At 42.7% G+C, this 18,589-nt stretch overlaps 2 protein-coding genes across 4 annotated transcripts; one reads left to right on the top strand and one right to left on the bottom strand.

Moving 5' to 3' along the window:
• Positions 1–5,731: 5,731 nt before the first annotated feature.
• Positions 5,732–6,640, bottom strand: LOC136491117 (uncharacterized). The gene has a single exon (XM_066487344.1). The coding sequence runs from the start codon at positions 6,532–6,534 to the stop codon at positions 5,764–5,766; it is 771 nt and encodes a 256-aa protein (XP_066343441.1). The 5' UTR covers positions 6,535–6,640; the 3' UTR covers positions 5,732–5,763.
• Positions 6,641–7,299: 659 nt separating this feature from the next.
• On the top strand, positions 7,300–9,879 carry LOC136494084 (uncharacterized CRM domain-containing protein At3g25440, chloroplastic-like). 3 transcript variants are annotated; one of them, XR_010768483.1, is made up of 6 exons: positions 7,300–7,563; positions 7,648–7,999; positions 8,109–8,507; positions 8,657–8,895; positions 9,466–9,529; positions 9,628–9,879. XR_010768483.1 is itself a non-coding variant. In XM_066490229.1 (5 exons), the coding sequence occupies exons 1-4, from the start codon at positions 7,487–7,489 to the stop codon at positions 9,496–9,498; spliced, it is 861 nt and encodes a 286-aa protein (XP_066346326.1). In that variant the 5' UTR covers positions 7,300–7,486; the 3' UTR covers positions 9,499–9,529; positions 9,628–9,879. The 3 variants fall into 3 exon arrangements, 2 of the variants coding, with proteins under 2 accessions (XP_066346326.1, XP_066346325.1); XM_066490229.1 differs by lacking the exon at positions 8,657–8,895; XM_066490228.1 differs by lacking the exons at positions 9,466–9,529; positions 9,628–9,879 and having other exon boundaries at positions 8,657–9,456.
• Positions 9,880–18,589: the final 8,710 nt, after the last annotated feature.

Raw genomic sequence — 18,589 nt, 5'->3', positions numbered from 1 at the left:
ATGGCGTGCGCGTTTGTGTGGGTGCGTGCGTGACAACGGCGGTGTGGGTGCGCGAGCGCGTGCATGAGCGCGGCAGCGCACGTGTGTACACCAGGGGCAGGCCAGTGCCGCGTGCCAAGCCAAATAGAACCTGGTGACCACGGCCAGATGCTACACTCGACCGGGAAAAGTGCCATGCACGCTTTTTAAAGCTGCTCAAAACTCCAACTCAATGATCCAGTTGCTACACGCACTATTTTACGTTCAAGATGGTGTATCAAGCTACTAAAACAAACCCTCAAACCATGCCACTAGTTAACCCGATCTTCCTATAAACATTGTCGAACTTAGCTTCGTCGACCCATTTTCAGACTTAAGAAAAGTGACTAAGTTTCGATCGATTTTGAGTCAACTTTGATTTCCAGGCTACCAAATAAGCTAGCTAGCGAATGCCACTCTCGACCATGAGTATTTCATCGCCACCTACGAAGTTCATACTACCAACTTTATTAAAGTTTTGCCTATGCGTTCTATAGCATTTTCTTTCACTAAAAATTTGTCTAGAACTCTAAGCGATAAAACGCGACATGAAATATAAGATTCATTTCGCATTTCTGATAAACGTTTCAAGTCACAGGAATATATTTACACGTTATATTTCATACACTATCATATAAAACATGATGCATATGCAATGTTTTAGCAAAAATTGTACAGTGTAACACCAAGGGTGTTGCAAAGAAGCCCGACCATGTGTACAAGTTGAAGAAGACATTGTATGGCTTGAAGCAATTACCTAGAGCATGGTATGAGAGGTTGAGTGACTTTCTACTCTCTAAAGGGTTCATTATGGGTAAGGTTGACATCACTCTTTTCACCAAGAAGATTGGCAAAGACTTGTTTATGTTGCAAATCTATGTTGATGACATCATATTTGGATCAACCAATCAAGACTTTTGTGAAGAGTTTATGAAGATGATAGCTAATAAATTTGAGATGCCCATGATTTAAGAGTTGAGTTACTTTCTTGGTCTTCAAATCAAACAATTGAAGAATGGTATATTTGTGAGTCAAGGCAAGTACATCAAAGATATGCTCAAGAAGTTTGGTATGAATGAAGCAAATGCAATTAGTACACCAATGGGAACAAATGGCAATTTGGATAGTGATGCAAGTGGTAACATGGTGGATCAAAAGTTATATCGGTCTATGATTGGAAGGCTACTCTATGTGAACGCATCAAGGCCGGATGTCATGTTTAGTGTGTGCACGTGTGCAAGATTCCAAGCCTCACCAAGAGAAAGTCATTTGAAGTCTACAAAGAGTATATTGAGGTACTTGAAGCATACACAAAATGTTGGTTTATGGTATCCCATAGGAGCAAAGTTTGAGCTAGTTGGTTACTCTGACTCGGATTATACGGGATGCAAGGTTGAAAGGAAAAGCACTTCGGGTACTTGTCAACTATTAGGAAGATCACTTGTCTCATGGTCATCAAAGAAGCAAAATAGTATTGCATTATCAACCACCAAAGCCGAATACATATCTGCCAGTAGTTGTTGTGCATAAATTCTTTGGATGAAGGCCACCTTGAATGACTTTGGAATCAAGTTCAAGAAAGTGCCATTGCTATGTGACAATGAGAGTGCTATCAAGCTTACCAACAATCTGGTTCAACATGTAAGAACAAAGCACATTGATGTCTACCACCATTTCATTAGAGATCATTAACAAAAAGGGGACATTTACATTGAGAGTGTAGGCACCGAAGATCAACTTGTTGACATATTCACCAAGCCACTAGATGAGAAAAGGTTTTGTAAGCTAAGGAATGAGTTGAACATATTGGATTTCTCAAATATGTGTTGATGCATCCCCCACTTATATGACATGCCTCTTCTTCGAGCAACCAAGGTAAAAGTTGCTTGGCATGCATACATCCTTTGCTAAGGACATGTTTAGTGCATCTAGTCATTCCTCATGTCTTATAGGCTCATTCATAAAAATCAAATAAATTTGATGCTTGTACGGTACCACTATTGCTTCTATGTTTGAAATGATCTAGTGGTAGCATATGACATATTTGTGGGCTTGTGAACTTAGTGTTTGATCTAGAAAATGAGTTATAAGTATTTAACTCAACATGGTATAAGATAACCCTTGAAATGAGGTGTGAAGAAGCTTGTCCTTGGATTAAACTGAGTTAAATATCTTTGGCAAGTGTTCTAGATTAGACCAAATTTAGAAAAATGATCCTCACCCCATTGATTGACATTGATAATCTTAACCTATCTAAAATTGAACCTTGTGGTCATTGATGACAAAGGGGGAGAAGTAATGCACAAAGATAGTGAAAAGATGACAAAGGGGGAGCCTGAGGCCGGCAGACACATCCGTAGCACAGCATCCACAAGCGGGAGTAGGTGACTGGGATCCATGTGGGTTTCTACGTGTGGGCATGGTGGTCAGGCAAAATAGCAGTGTGTGGTCCACGCGGTTGGTCACGCAAAAACAAATGGCGTGGGCTTCTTTTCGTGTGCGGCACCCCCTCCCACGCAATGGATAGAGGCATCCGATATTTTGGGTAGCTCCAGACGTCCAGGCGCCAGTAACACCCATTGAAGATTGCTGCCTCACAGCTGCACTGTTCGGAAAGCCATGAACCAAACACGTGCACTGATATATGCTGTACACCCTTCTATATACCATTATACATAGTAAAAACCATATCAATCTATAAAAAAACGTAGTTCTGAGTTTTCGTGAAGCCAAACAATTTGAAGTTTAATCAATATACTAGCCCTAGAGTATGAAACAACTCTTTTCTCAGATCTAGGGTTAGCCCAGATATTTTTGAGGTGGGGCTTGGAATATCTGGTAAATACTCCCTAAGAATTCAGGGCAAATTCAGTCGAAAAAAGCTATGTCTTTAGCCCAGATATTGCCAAGGTCCGGAAATTCCGTGCCATGTCCGGGATATGCGGGCAGCTTTGTGAAAACAGCCCTAGGCTAACTTAGTTCAAGGTTGCTATTTTATATCATCTAAGGTTTTAAGTTAGCGATCCATTGAGCACTTAGGACACCTGCAAGTAATGGGACTTCATCCCTCTTAGTCGTACGGGGTCCTATACTCAAGTGAAGTTCAAACAAATTTAAAATAAAATTGAACTTCTTTTACTTTGAAACATAATGCCGCATCTTTGTTTCGAGTAAGATTTGAGACATTAATATATAGTTGAAAATCTCATGAAACGTCCTTGCCTCTTTATATGCATCGTCGTCTATTCACCAAAACCCACTAATAGATGCACTTACAAATTCGTTTTGGATAGCTGCTTGAACGGTTTGTTGGGTAGATGAACTGTCCTTTGTTTTTGAAACATCTAGCAATGACCGCGTATTCTAACTTTGAAAGCGGTTTTCCATCCATGCATCTGAGGGTGATTATTAGATTCCGCTGTCTAGCTTGTGGAAGTTGGGATGGTATCTAAACATACATTAACTTCATAAGCTAGCTTTCGCAAGTCTCAAAAGGTTGAATAAACCTACTTCTAGTAGGTTAGGGCTTATTTAGCTGCACACTAATCTGTCCTAACCCACGTAGGCTAGGGTGGATTGATGTGTAACCAAACAACATCTAATGTTTTTGGTACCTTGGATAGATAAAAGTTCATCTGACCTCCCTCAATTATTGTGCAAATTTGATTTGCCTCCCTTAACTATAAAAGTAGATTTTTTAGATTCTCCTAACTTTAGAAACCGTTCAATTTACCTTCCCGAGTGATTTTTACTAACATGTCGCCACATCAGCCGTCCTACATCGTTACGTCAACCACGAGGGTGGAGGTAAATCGAACTTCCATGATAGTTGAGGGAGACAATTAAACTTTACCAAAAATATGTAGAACATTTTTTTAAAAATCTATCCAAATATTGTTTTCAGGAAAAACATGTATTATTTAACCTTAGAAAATTCGTAGAAAATTTATTTTAACTTAAACAATATGAAACTAGTTATATATATATATATATATATATATATATATATATATATATATATATATATATATATATATATTATAAAATCATGCTAGATGTTTTTGCTCCTTGCTTAGAATTATTCGAATCTTATATTGTCTCCTAAAATCTAAAACAAGGTCAAATATGAAAAGGAGGATGAACGCTAGGACAAATCGTTGTAGACCGCAGTGTGAATCGCCCTACAACCTGTCGTGCAATCTGCAAACAAGGTATCCTCAGCGACATATCTTTGCTTGACCACCGGAGACATGTACGAGAAATTCCAAATAAAAAAAATACTTGACTCATTTAGCGGGCCATCACATTTAGCGATTTCTTCCTCTAAAAGCTATAGGAAGCTATAGCAGTGGCTATTTAATTTAGCGGGTTTCATAGAAAGCATGGAAATGCTTAACTCATTATGCATGAAAACATTTAACTAAGGAAAAAATTATGACCATATATACTCAAATCTGAACAGATGCGACCGCTTCCTCGTTTGTTGTCACCTTCATTGGTCTGTGCATGCACCGGAAGCACATGATAAAGCAAGAAGGGGTTTTAGTATTTTTCAGTTTATACTTTTTCCTAAAAATATTTGGATATTTTTTTTAAATATTTCTATAATTTTTAATAAAGTTTAATTAACCTCCATGAACTATCACGAAAATCTGATTTACTTTCCTCATGGCTGACGTGGCGCTACATGGGACGGCTAATATAGGGTCACATTAGCTAAAATCGCTTTCAGAATTGTTATAGGTAAATTGGATAGTTAAAAGTTGGGGGAGTCTAATAATCTAGGTTCCTAGTTAAGAGATACATAAGTATAAATCTAACTTGTGCAATAATTAAGGGAAAAAGTTCTCATTACCTCCTTAACTTTCGTGAAAGTCCGCTTTTCATCTTTGAACTCCAAAACCGGGCAAAACACATCATTCAACTTTTAAAACCGTTCATCTTACCTCACTGGCCCGGTTATAAGCGGTTTGAAGGCAGTTTTGTCTTTTTCTTTTTTATTGATTTCGGTTGAATCTTTGAAAAATCATAATAAATCATAAAAAATTATAAAATGAAAAATCCAATTTTATTAGACTCCACATGAGTAGATCTACACAGTGAACATATAATATAGTATGCTTTAGTATAAAGTTTTTGTTGTGGCTTTATATCTATGCTTTTGTGTAATTAATTGGAATAATTCATATCTGCAGTTCTATGGTCCAATTATGATGAATTTTTTATGGTTGGCTAATTATTGTTTGATTGAACTGTAGTAAAAAATTTATACTCATTGGATCATGTATAACTTAGTTATAGATTTATTTATATTTATACGCTTGAAATTGGTGATCGATCGATTGTGAAACGTGATTCGGTAGTTGGTAGACGGTAGTAGAGACTAGAGACGAAGGTTTCTGTATGCCTAAAATTGGCGATTGAGAGATTGGTGGTGACTAGAAAAGAATGTTTACAGGCCTAATTCTTTGGGGTTTTTTTTCCCGAAGCCATTGTAATTCTACGAGTCTATATAAACGCCATCACAATTCATCTATTTAGAGATCTACCATTATAATTCTATCTATATCTTATCTATGCCATTTTCTACACTTGCCGCACGTAGGGACCCACTGTCAGCTACCTATCCATCTAGGAACGTATACGGACGTCAAGTCTCGCCTCTCCGTCAGACCGACTGCCCACGGACGCCTCGCCTCGCCGTGCCCCGGACCTCCACTCTCAGCGGCGTCGGCACTGCTCCGGCTACCATGGCCACGGACACCGCGCCCCTTCGCCATGATCGACGCCGCGCGCTACCCTCTCGTTGTCGTCCTCGAGCTGGAGCCGGTCGCCCCACCGGAGTTCGCGCACGTCGGCCTGTGCGGCGCTCATCCCTTTGGCGTCCGCGTTGGCCCTGAGGCCCGGCAGCAGCGTGGCGACGTCCGTGAGCACGCAGCGCGCGGCGCCGAGGCAGGCCACGGGCGCGACGCCCGGAAGAGCCGTGCCGCCGGCGCCGAGCTCCACGACGGTGGCGCCACGGAGGCGGCGCCCAGCGCGGCAGTCCGCGGCGAGGTGGGCGGCCAGCACCAGGGAGTAGTCCTTCAGCCAGGAGCCGGTGGGGAGGACGCGGCCGATGGCTGGGTCGCTCCTGTCGTCGCGCTCCACCACGGCCAACGCGTGCCCGGCCACGGCTACGTGCTGGATGGTGGCGCCGGTCTCGTCGCGGAGTTCGCAAGGCGCCACCGGGGGAGGAGCGGCTGTCGGACGCCGACACGACGGCGTCGTCGACGGCCACGCCCAAAGCCAGCCTGTCTCGCCTCTCCTTCGACTACTCCCCCTCCGTGACTGCTGCTTCGGCCTCCTCGCCGGTGCAGGCTTGCTGACGTACGTATGCCGGGTGCAAGATCCCGTTGTCTTCATCACGGGCGGGTCCAGCGGCACGCTCGCCATGGCCACGGCCGCGGCGCGGGAGGGCACGCGGGTCTCCATCCTGGCCCGCAACCTCATCCACCTCGAGGAGGCGCGCGCCGCCATCCAGCGCGACTCGGGCTGCGACGATGTTGGCGTCCATGCGGCCGACGTGCGGGTCGGGCCGCGTACTCAGCGAGCAAGTTTGCTCTTCGGCGATTGGGTGAGGCGTTGCAGCATGAGGTCGTCGCGGACAACATTCATGATTCATGTCTGATTGATATTCCCTCCTGGCACTGAGACTCTGGGATTTGAAGAGGGTATGTGTTTGCGGCGGCGAGCGAGCAGCGTTGCGCCGGCCACCTCGACCTTGCCGTTGTCCTCGACGCTCACAGTTACCGGCGAGCTCCGCGTCCTCAACGCAGTCGTCGTGGCGCCCCTGCTCTCATCCTCCAACCCCACCTCGCGGGCGGGCCCGCAAGGCTACTCGGCGGTGCCGGACACCGACAGCCTCGAGGGGCGCAGCGAGAGGCTCCAGGACGCCGGCGTCGCTGCTCTGTTCCTCCAACACCACCTCTGGACAGGTTCTGGCACCCGACGGATACCATCTTGGGATGCGCATCACTTGCAGACCCACCTCGCGCGCAGGCCGCCGCCGGCGAGCGCTCCTCTGCTGCGGGCAGGCTCGTTCTTATGGAGGAGACGGAGGATTTAACGTCCATACGCGTTCCTATACGGGCCCATGTACACGGCAAGCGTACAAAATGGTAGGAACAGGGATGAAATTATAATGGCAATTTTTCAAATAAACTAATAGCAATTTTTCAAATAAACTAATTGTAATAGCGTATCTTTAAACTTTAAAAATTATAATGGTATAGATTAAAAAAAATCTAATTCTTTGCGCCCCGGCGGCCGCCGCGCCACCTGCTGCCTGGCCCTCCGCCGCCGCGGCCGCTCGTGACCTCGCTGCCGACCTAGCGCACGCAAACCTCACATTTCGAGGCCTAAAACCATCAGCGGCCGGTGGCCAGCGGGCCCCATCCTCCTCGGGGCCGCCGGGTTAGTGCCTGTCGCCATGGCGACCCTCGCGCCGCGGATCCTACGGCAGCGACCCTTCGGCTCCGTCGCGTTTCTGGCCTCCATTAGGATTCGGTTAGTCCCCTCGCCCCCTCTCCAGCTCAATCGCCGTTTTCGTGCTCGGTCTAATCTCCGCCGATCTGGCTGTTTACTTTTCAGTGATTCATGGCATCGAATGTGGGGCTCCTCTTCCTCATCTCCTGCAGCGTCGTTCGAGTGTTTGTGGGGATGGTTTGGGCCAGAGGCACACGGGTGGAGGTGGAGGCCGTGGTTCCAGCAGCCCGTGAGGTGCGGGAGCACGGCAATTACGCTCGATACGGACGGCAGGTTTGCGAGGTTTGGGGTGGGCGACACGGGCGTCGCCAAGCAGAAGGGGAGGCAGCAGTCGCCTCCAAAGAAGAAGATGTCGAGGAAGGCCAAGGTCAACCAACTCAAGTGGTACCGTCTCAAGGCCAAGAAGAAGATGAAGTCACCCAACCCCGAAGTTAGGATCAGATACAAGCTTGAAAAGGTCTGAACTTCACTCAATTCTGGTGCATTGTTTGTGCTAGCTCGCCAATGGATTTGTTGATTTACTAGGATTAATAGCTGCATTGACAAGTTGTTTTGTGGAAATTTAGGCTAAGAGGAAGGAGGAATGGCTGATTGAGAAGCTGAGGAAGTATGAGGTCCTGAGGACACTGGAGCCAGTTCATGACCCTGAGATTCTTACTGAGGAGGAGAAGTTTTATCTCAAGCGAATTGGGGAGAAGAAGAATTATGTTCCTGTTGGGAGGAGAGGGGTTTTTGGTGGTGTGGTTCTCAACATGCACCTCCATTGGAAGAATCATGAGACCGTGAAGGTGGTTTGCAAGCCTTGTCGGCCTGGCCAAGTTTACGAGTATGCTGAGGAATTGACAAGGCTCAGCAAAGGCACAGTCATTGATATTAAACCCAATAATACAATTATCTTTTATCGGGGGAAGAACTATGTGCAACCAAAGGTGATGTCACCTGCTGATACTCTTTCAAAGCAGAAGGTAACTAAAACCAGTTTTTTGTGCTACAGTGGCCTATGCAGCTTGATGTCCAAATATACCTGTTTTTTTTTGTATATATACATCAATCTAATTTACTCAGTTTTATTTAAGGCCTTTATGTAATGATGATATTTTTTTGTTCACCATAGGCTTTAGAGAAATATAGATATCTACAATCGCTTGAGCATACCAGCCAGTTTATTGAGAAGCTGGAGAAGGAGCTTGAAGATTACAAGAAGCATGTTGCTTTATTCAAGAACCGTGAGGGAGTTGCTTATGAGAAAATCAGCAATGAAGATACCACTGCTGATGATCCCGCAACTACCTCAGATTCTAAATGAGCCAACTCTTTGGATATGCTGGCATGATAGATCTTTCAGTAGTGAAGGTTTGGTCAAATCTTGCAAGCCTACAAAGCTCAATGTTCAATATTCATATTAAATATGCTGCCTTCAATTCTGGTGATATAGGGAGCTAGCTTGAAAACTCAGATTCAGGTTGAAGACAATAGCCATAGGATTTTTAAGGGATGGGCTGTAGTCCTGGTTGGTGGAAAGCTGTATTACTTGAAAAATACCTCTATCATCAATCTATTCTCCATAAGGCAAGGCTAGTAGCATGATACTGAGCGCAGATCAGCCTTTTAATATTTGTGCCATCTTTCCTGTACACACTTACATGATAAAATAGGACATTCTTTTGAATTGGCCCCGTTTTACAGTTTTTTCACTTCTCAAGCTTCGTTGCTACATAGAAGACAATGAAATTGTAATTTTTGAGCTGGAATAGTACTGCAGGGCCCTCTCTGAAATAAAGACTGTGCCACACGTTCACACTGTGGAGCATTCTTGCACCAATGGTGGACGTCAGAAGTGCACAAGATTTTTGTGCCTCAGTTGGGCGTCGTTGCATGAACTTTGAAACAACTTGTTGATCTGCATTTGTGTGCCTTTTGCAGGTACTGGGAAGATGGGCATGTGCAGGACAATGATGGCTTTATGGATTGGCTTGATAAAAAAGGGGTAATTATGAGTTTTGATGTAATTTCAATTGTGAATACTTTATGTTGATATTGGAGGATTAATTCAGGTGCTATGTGCATATTACTAATTCTTTACAGGGTATCCTTACTATCTAGAGGTTAGCAATGGGGGAACACATGATTGGAGTGTTGAATTGCCAAGTTTGAAGATGTGGCCGCTACACTCTCCCATTGCTATGTTTTGTCAAATAATGTAATTTATGTCCCTGCACAAAGGAACGTTAATTGAGTTTCTTTATTAGTTGATTTGTATGTTTGGGAACAATAGGTATGTACATATTGCCTATGAATGATTCTTCTATGATGATTACGTGTTAAGCTAATGGTAAATATAAGAGAAGTATAACTAATGAGACTGTAACTAATGGTAAATACTTCTCTTATTCGTATCTTGTATCAAGGAAAATTATGTCAAACAATTGAGAGAGGAGCCTCAAAGAGCTCGAGTCTTTTAGAAATTGTAAGCTTCGATGCTACATGTAGTTCTTTTTTGTGACATTGGTAGACTTCTAGTTCTTCCACTACCTTAATAACTTTTGACTCTGGTTATGTATATATCTCTAAATCTCTCCTACCACAGATGATCCGAAGCACTTTATAAAGGCGGGTATAGGAAATTAACATAACTTAAGCCCTATTTGTATGGATTAGGACTAGTTGTTAGTCCGGACTTGTCTTTGTTTTCAAAAAAAAGAAGTTGTTAGTCCGGACCAGGACTAGGACTACAAGGAGTTATTAGTTGGCTAATAGTTAGCTAGCTACAAATTAGTCCAATGTTGTTTGGATCCTAGGACTAATGTATAATATTATTTCCACGCAAATACTATTGTTTGACTTCTTCGAGATTGGTTGCCCCTATTAGACTCAATTAGTTATGTTTTGCCAATGAGTGGATTAACAACTAGTTGGGGGTTAGCTAAAGATTAGCCATCCCATTAACTCAGATCCTTATGGACTAACTAGTTTTTAGTTAGGTGGATCCAAACATGACTTTAATATATTAAGTGCATAAGTTCATATTAAGAAGGGGGGCATTATGGAGAATGAATGATCCCCTGGTAGCTACCAAATATGACTCATAGCGATCCTTAACATAATATAGCGCTGGGGAACGTGATTGTGCCCTTATGTATGTGGTTCACATGCTTAATAATTTTATTGCCAATCAGTTTGTGGAAGTTGCGGTATTGAAAACAGCTGCATATTCATTACTCATGTATGTAGGACTGCCTAGCCAACACTAAGTGGGAGCACAGGAGTTAATTTTCCCACTAAACTCTGATCCTAAGAAAGGCACTGTGTTGTCCGGAGGCCAGCCTTCCATCAAGCCTAAGCGACCTCTGCTGAACCCATCAAGATCAAGTACCAATGGCAGCTACGGTTAGTAATATAGGAGTAATCCACTAGAGATCTTGTGGCTAAACTCCTTGATAATTTCAAACACCGAATACCAATTCACTATGACAATAGCTCGTTTACCATAGGATAATATTTGGTGGTAACCGACGCCACTAATCAGCGAACATTCACCCGCCTGTGGATCAGCGAACGTTCACCCGCTGCAGGCTTTCCTTTTTCGGCAATAGATTCATTCCCGCCTATTTTCTTTTTCGATAGCCTAGTGCATGCGTGCAGACTGTCACTTTTTGGGAGGACGGACGCGCGCGCCTCTCCTTCTCTTTTGCACGCTCTGGCACGAATAGCGCCACATTTTTTTGAAAAGCGCGTAGCATTTTATTTTATCATTCACTGGTAACTTTTTCTTTCTTTTTGAAAAGTGCGTTATAGTAACTGAGTTACACAACATAACTTCAAAGAACAAGTTAAACATACTAAGTTATACAACATTACTTTTCCTTTTTTCACGAATTGAGACCTGCACATAATTTAAATTTTGAGAACAACTGCAAGAATAACATTCTCTTTAGGATTTATCAGCATTTTTTTTATTTCAGAAACTAATCATTCAGAAACATGAAAAAGGGTTCAAAAAGGGTGGGAAGCAAAATATAAGTAACTTTTACACCCTAAGTACACAGCGAATTCCATAAGATAATGCAAACTTGCATAACAAGTTCCATAATAAACTTTCATAACTTATCAGCAGCTAATCAGTATCTCTATAACCATCAGCATCTCTGTGTCTTCACTAAGATCTGCAAAAATATTTAATATTTAAAATAATAAATAAAAATAACAAAGTAGACAACAAGAAACACACAAGTTAATAGCAAAACTAAGACGATTATCTAACATAGTATGATAAACATGAAACTAAGTATAACAAGTTAATCAAATAAGTTAGATAGCGTACACATGACAACATAAGTTAGATACATAACTCTGTGCAGTAAATTAATCAAATAGATTAGATAGCATATCTCTTGTTACAACTAAAAAGAAAGAAAGTAAGACCACCGTTTCGTGCGACATTCTATCGTTTTGTGCGACATTCTATCGGGTCGCTTTCTACCTACGATGTGCGATCCCGCATCCCGCATCGCACACACAAGGAAAGCCCGACGTCCACGACATCTCCCGCATCCCACATCACGCACACAAGGAAAGCCCGACATCCAATAGAAACTTCCCTCAAAATGCCACTATTCGACAGCCCCACGGGATCCCTGTTCGCTGAATGCCACCCCGCAATCTGTTCCAAGCAAAACAAAAGGAAGCAAACAATCAGCGTCTGATCTCATGGATCGCTATTAGTGCCTCCCTCGACCCCAGCACGCGTGAAAATAAAGACCTCGAAAATAAAACTGCCTTCGCCATGACCACTCGACGTCGACATCGACAGCGATCTCCGCCAAGCCGCCGCCGCCGCCGCGAAGTCTGGTGCCGTCGCCGTGGCACCGCGACGTCAGCCACGATCTGCTACCCCAATCCTCCGACGCCCCGTGGCAACTTGACATCAACAGATCGCCCCGTGGCCACTAGACGTCTGCAGCGATCTACTACTCCAGGCCGTCGACGCCTGTCCGTCGCCGCGACCAGCGTTCATCGACGATAAACTGCTTCTCCTTTCCTCCCCACCTCCTTCACGATCTGCTTCCCGGTCAGACGACGCCTGTCTGGTGCCGTCACCGTGGCCACTCGACATCGACGACAAGCTGCTTCTCCTGTTCCCGCCGTCTCCCTCACGATCTGCTCCTTGGTCAGACTGTACACAGGGCACGACAAGTCACGGGTAAGTGATGCTCAAAAAATTGCCCTAATCCTGTAGTGATTGCAGTTCTAACGCACGATTTAACCTTTATATGAACTAATAATAGAACCCTGCATTTGGCTCCAAGAACAGAAAATTGTGTTAATCATGATTTACTTTGGAAACAAAATGGGTTTTGTTTCAGAAAAAAAAAACTAAGTACCGTACTCCTATTGAAGTGTCCATTTGACGTCAGCAGCTATCTACTACTCCAAGCCGTCGACGCCAAGTCTGGTGCCGTCAAAGTGGCCACCCGACATCGACGACAATCTGCTTCTCGGTCTGACTGTACAAAAGGGAGGACAAGTCACGGGTAAGTGATGATCAACAAATTGCCCTAATCCTATCAATATAGTCTGTAGTGATTGCAGTTCTAATGACCTTTATATGAACTAATAATACAACTGCAATTTTTGCCCTAAATATGAACTGGTTCTACCTTTATATGAACTGCAATTAGTTTAAACTTTAAACACTATTTGCAATTGTTGGCGAGAATAAGACACAATACAGAAAGAAAATGAAATGAATGTCTTTCTGTCACACCTCAGATATGCTCCAAGCTATAAATGTTATGAACACAGATGGACTGCTCTGAACCTGCAGTTGCCAAACGTTAACTGAAACTTATCAGACAGGATTGAACTCTCCAGGAGGCGAAACACAACAACGTTACAGAAACCCTAGCAAAACCTGAATCTTTTATATATATGCGCAAGAGGAATCCCTCTGATAGCTTTTAACCCAATCCAAGCATCACACCTCGGGAATTTGCTGGACAACAGCCAGGATGAAGTGGGTCCTCCCTCCCCATTGCAAGAAAGCAAGAAGTGGCGCGGTTGGCACCAATCCTGAACCAAAACGGCACCAGTCTGAGTTTCTTCTCAAAATCACAACATCAATCACTGGGTTTTGTTTCAGAAAAAAATTCATATTTGTTCCTTAATTCTCTTAAACCTTAATGACACATATATTCCAAAGCCTAAGTACCATATCATAGTATACATAAGATGCATACCACATACACAAATTAAGTTGAACAGGGAGAGGAGAGAGATTAGAGGGACAAACCTGAGGAAGATGGTGACTTGTGGGAAGGGCAAGTTGAGGTACTCCATTATTTTCAGCACTGCTTTAGACTTGATGTAGGACCTGCAAAAATCATAATAGGATTAATAATCATAATTAAGAAATCAGTATGCTCAAAATAAGAAAGAGGCGTTAACTTACCCATCCAAATGAAAGAGGAGGTATAGAGGGGGATGTCATAGCTTCAGGTCACTAACTACTCCAAGCAGCCAACTTGCCGTGCCATCACCACCAGCAAGATATTTCAAAGATCACTGGCTAATAAAAGGACATATCCAACCAGAAATTCTTTTTGGATGCATAAATTCAAAAGGTTTCTCACAATTAGCCTTGAGCTATTCTGAATTTGAGTAGCAACAAGGTCACCGTTAGACTTGAGCTTTTCAAAGTTGCAGTATAATCTTAGTAGAACCTTATCAAGAGCCTCCTCTTCTGAGAGATCAAAAACCTTTGAAATTTTTTTTTTGAGTGGATACAACAATGAGAAGATGAATTGGAGTACTACTATAGTATAGTGCAACTATGCAAGGAATGCATATTTTCATTGTTACAGCATTGCCAAACTGCTAGCCTATTTACGTGCACTTCATTGAGAAGTTCTCGGTATGTTTTGATCAGACTGCTTCCCAGTTGGCCACCACTTCTAAAGTTGACGAAGACTACAACAGGGCAACATGGCTGAAGTGGACCGTGACGTCTAAGAGGAGGTGAATTAGGCAGCTTAAAATTCTAACTCTCAACTATGGTCTCATTTTCTACCCTTAGCAAAACCTATACAAAAGATAAATTATCTAAATGTGCAACTACGGTTTTGCTAATATGTTGCTATCTCTACCGCAAAAGGAGTAATGTAATCAATGTAAATGCGGAAGCTAAAGAGCAAGGTAGAGATATGCAAACTCCCGTCGACGACTCCGGTATTTTTACCGAGGTATCGAGAAGCGCGCAAGCTTCCCCTTAGTCCTCGTTGGAGCCCCTCGCAAGGAATCCCTCGCAAGGGCCAAGCTCCTGGTCGGGTAACTCCGTGGATAGCCTCGGGCCTTCTCAACGCGCAAGTGGGTTTCCAACGTGCCTTCTGGCAAGCCTCTCCCGGATGCTCCCCGCCGTCTTCACTATCAAACTTCCGGCCGAAACGTCGCGGGCCTTGTTCCCTCCGGTACACGGTGGCGACCACACCACAAACGCGGTTGATGTGATCTCGCAAGACTACAAGCCCCTCCGATGTACAATAATGGTGCGCGCAGGCACCGAGTGGTAAGAGGTATGCAAACCTCACTAAACACTAGGCCTAAACCTAGAGCAAGCGCATAAGCGGTGGTCTAATCAACCTAAGCACTTTGCAAAGCACCTACGCTAATCACCTAATAAAACACTAAGCACTATGCAAGTGAAGATCACTAAAATATTGTATCAACACCCTTGGTATGTCTTCTCAGCTCCACAATACTCAAATGGCCGGTTGGGGGTCTATTTATAAGCCCCATTGAGAAAGTAGCCGTTGGGGACGAAATCCCGCTTTTCTGCTACTGACCGGACTCTGACCAGCGTCCGATCACGAAAACGGCTCTCTAGAACCTTACTAATGTTGACCGAACTCTAGCACTCAGCGTCCTGTGCAGCGTTCAGTGCAGCGTCCTGTGCATCGGAGCGTCTGGTGCAGCGTCCGGTCACCTCTGTGAGCTCGTTTCTTCGCGATCTTGCGTCTGGTTTGGTTTCTATCTTCGTGCTTGGACTTTGCTTAATATCTTGGGTCTTCTCTTGTGCTTCTGAGGTCTTGCTTATGGTATTGATCATCGGATCATCACGTCGCCTTCGTTCAAGTCACGTCTTGCATCCTATTGAACTACAAAATAATCACTTGCAAATCCATTAATTCAATTTAGTTGTGTTGGTCATCAAACACCAAAATCCAAAGTAAATGGGCCTAGGGTCCATTTTCCTTACAATCTCCCCATTTTTGGTGATTGATGACAACACGACCAAAGCAAGCAAATAATAGAATTTTGAAATTTAAAAACTACCTACTTGCTAGGATACAATGCAAGGGGCAAGATTATATGATGCTAAAAGATACTTCTTGTAAAATTAAGGAATATCACATAAAAACTTATCTTGCTCTTGCAAATGTTCCCACGTGGCATTATGGATTTAAGCCTTGCTTTCTATAAATTCTCCTCATTCCATAGGCAATCCATAATCCACTCTTCTCCCTTTCTCGGATCATTACCACTTTGTAGACCATTATAGTCTAGCTTTTGCTCCTACAAATTAATGCTTGTTTTTGGTCCTCTAAATTCTCCCCCTTTGGAATCAAACATCGAAAAGGAAGACATTAGTAGCACAAGAGAGGGTCAAACTTTGTGATCCTTTGTGTGTAGAGTGGAATAGGTCACCAAATTTGACTCTCACATTATATAGATTAAGCTCCCCCTAAATATATACATACATATGGTAGAAGGCAAAACATATGCATAATTGGCAAATTATTGCTCAAGGGAATTTAATCTATATAATGCATATAGAAAGCATATAAATATCAAAATGAAATCAACATGATGATATTGGTTTAGAAGTACCACATGTGGAACCCAATTTGATTTCTACCGCTTGCAATAGATGGTGGATATTTGAAGTATGATGCTTAACTCTGGGGACTCCATTTTCCTTGCAATGAGACTACTACACATATGATAAGCTTGAAAAGGCGTTAGTCTCAAGGCATCTAACATGTAGAGTAACCTCTCCCTAAATTTGTACACACAAGTGTGGAATACTTGTAAGAATCATACACATTGATTTTAGGATCAAAATACCACTTGAAAGATGACATCACATGAATGTGAGAGTCATTTTCGAAGATGATATTCAGGAGAGATTATCTACAATTTGGACTTTGGCACATATTAGATGAACAATTGTAAGACAAGCTATGTGTCGTGCTCCTAAACAATTTTAAACCATGTAGGTTTGCTCCAAGGGTTAAGAATGAAACCGAGCAAGCCTACCATAAGATATACCTAGTATATGCATGACAAAAGATATAAGCATGCAAATGCAAACCTAGGCATGAAAAACAACTAGACGCTTAAGGATACCATTTTGTAACAAATACCACTTGTAGGAAATACCAATTGAAAGTAATAACATCTAGTTACCTAACATAGGAAGGGAAATTTGGGTCCATAGTATTCACTTACCCAAATGGCAATGACTTTGTCCATCATGATGCACCCCATGAAATGCATCCATACTTTGCCAAGTCTCCAAATTCCCCAAAATCCATTGGACTTCTCACTTTCCTTTTGGGATCCAAACCTTCTTGGTGCTCTTCATGTTGGAAATGATTTCCTTTGGCACCCAAAAGCGTTTGACCCTATTGTTAGCTTGCTTGTTCACCTTGATGGCCACCACCTTGTCATTTTTCTTCTTCTTTAACAAGTATGGTGTGGAGGCCTTCTTGTCCACCTTGTTGGTGTAGGTGTTGGAGAGCTTGCTTGTTTGCTTCTTCTCTTTCTTCTTTACTCCTCCTCCATTCTTCACCTTACACTCATAGGACTTGTGGCCTTCCTTGTGGCACACGTAGCAAACCATGGTTTGTCCTTCATCAAGCTTCTTCACTCCCTTGATGGTGTTATCTTGATGAAGCTAGGCTTGCTTTGTCTTGCCTTTTACTTGAGTCAAGTCCTTGGTGAAGCGAACTACTTCTTGCTTGAGTTGCTCATTCTCCTTTGCAACCTCTTGTGTGCATGTATCTACAACAACTTTCTCAACACAAACTTGGTTGCACAAAGATGAGTCTAAACATAAATCATTACAAGAAATAGAGGCATCCTTTTTAGACATGTTAAAGATAGAACTTTTCTTTTTAGATGCCATGGTGGGGGTTGTACTAATGGCTTCAAGCTTAGCAACTTTGTTAGTTAGCTCATCACAATGTTTGCACATGGTTTCCATTTTAGCAAGAAAATTTTATAAGCATCTTGTGAGCTAGCTAACTTTTCTTTTAATTTTTCATTTTTCTTCACAAGTTGCTCATCATTAATTGTGCATGCATTTGTTATTGCACTAGCCTTAAGTTGCTCAATTTTAGTAGATAGTTCAACATTGAGATTAGCAAAGTTCTCATATTGTTCAAGCAAAGTTTTATATGCTTCTTGTGAACTATCTAGCTTCCCTTTTAATTTTTTGAGCTTCTTTTGTTGACTAGTGTAAACTTTAGCATAATTAAGATTTTATTGCACAATTTCATCATAAGAAGATATTTCATCATCACTATCACTCTCACTAGAGGATGGACTTTCGTTACCTTGTGCCATAAGGCACATACGAGAAAAGTTTGATGATGAGTGCTTGCGCCCTCGTCTCTTGTGATGGTGTTCTTCTTTAGTTAAAGAATCATCACATGACCTTATTGATGTGAGGGCTTGGTTCTTGCATGCCTTCTTCTTTGTCTTGGGTGTGGGCATGTTTGGACAAACTTCCACAAAGTGCCCCAACTCGCCGCATCCATAGCATCCTCTCTTTCTTTGCTCATTTCTTTGATTAGTGAAAATGAGATCTTGTATTTGGATGGGCACACCCTTGACATTGAGCCTTTGGATCATCTTCTCCACCTTGTTGATAAGTTTGATTGATTCTTCATCAAGGTCAAAGGTGGAGGAGGAAGATTGATCATCATCACTTGAACCTTCATCATCATCATCATCCTCATTTTCTTTTTCATCTTCACTTGAGGAGCTT

Source organism: Miscanthus floridulus, chromosome 11 (genome assembly GCF_019320115.1).
Source record: "Miscanthus floridulus cultivar M001 chromosome 11, ASM1932011v1, whole genome shotgun sequence".
NCBI classification, from domain to species: Eukaryota; Viridiplantae; Streptophyta; class Magnoliopsida; order Poales; family Poaceae; genus Miscanthus; species Miscanthus floridulus.
This window is presented reverse-complemented; position numbering and strand designations above follow the sequence as displayed.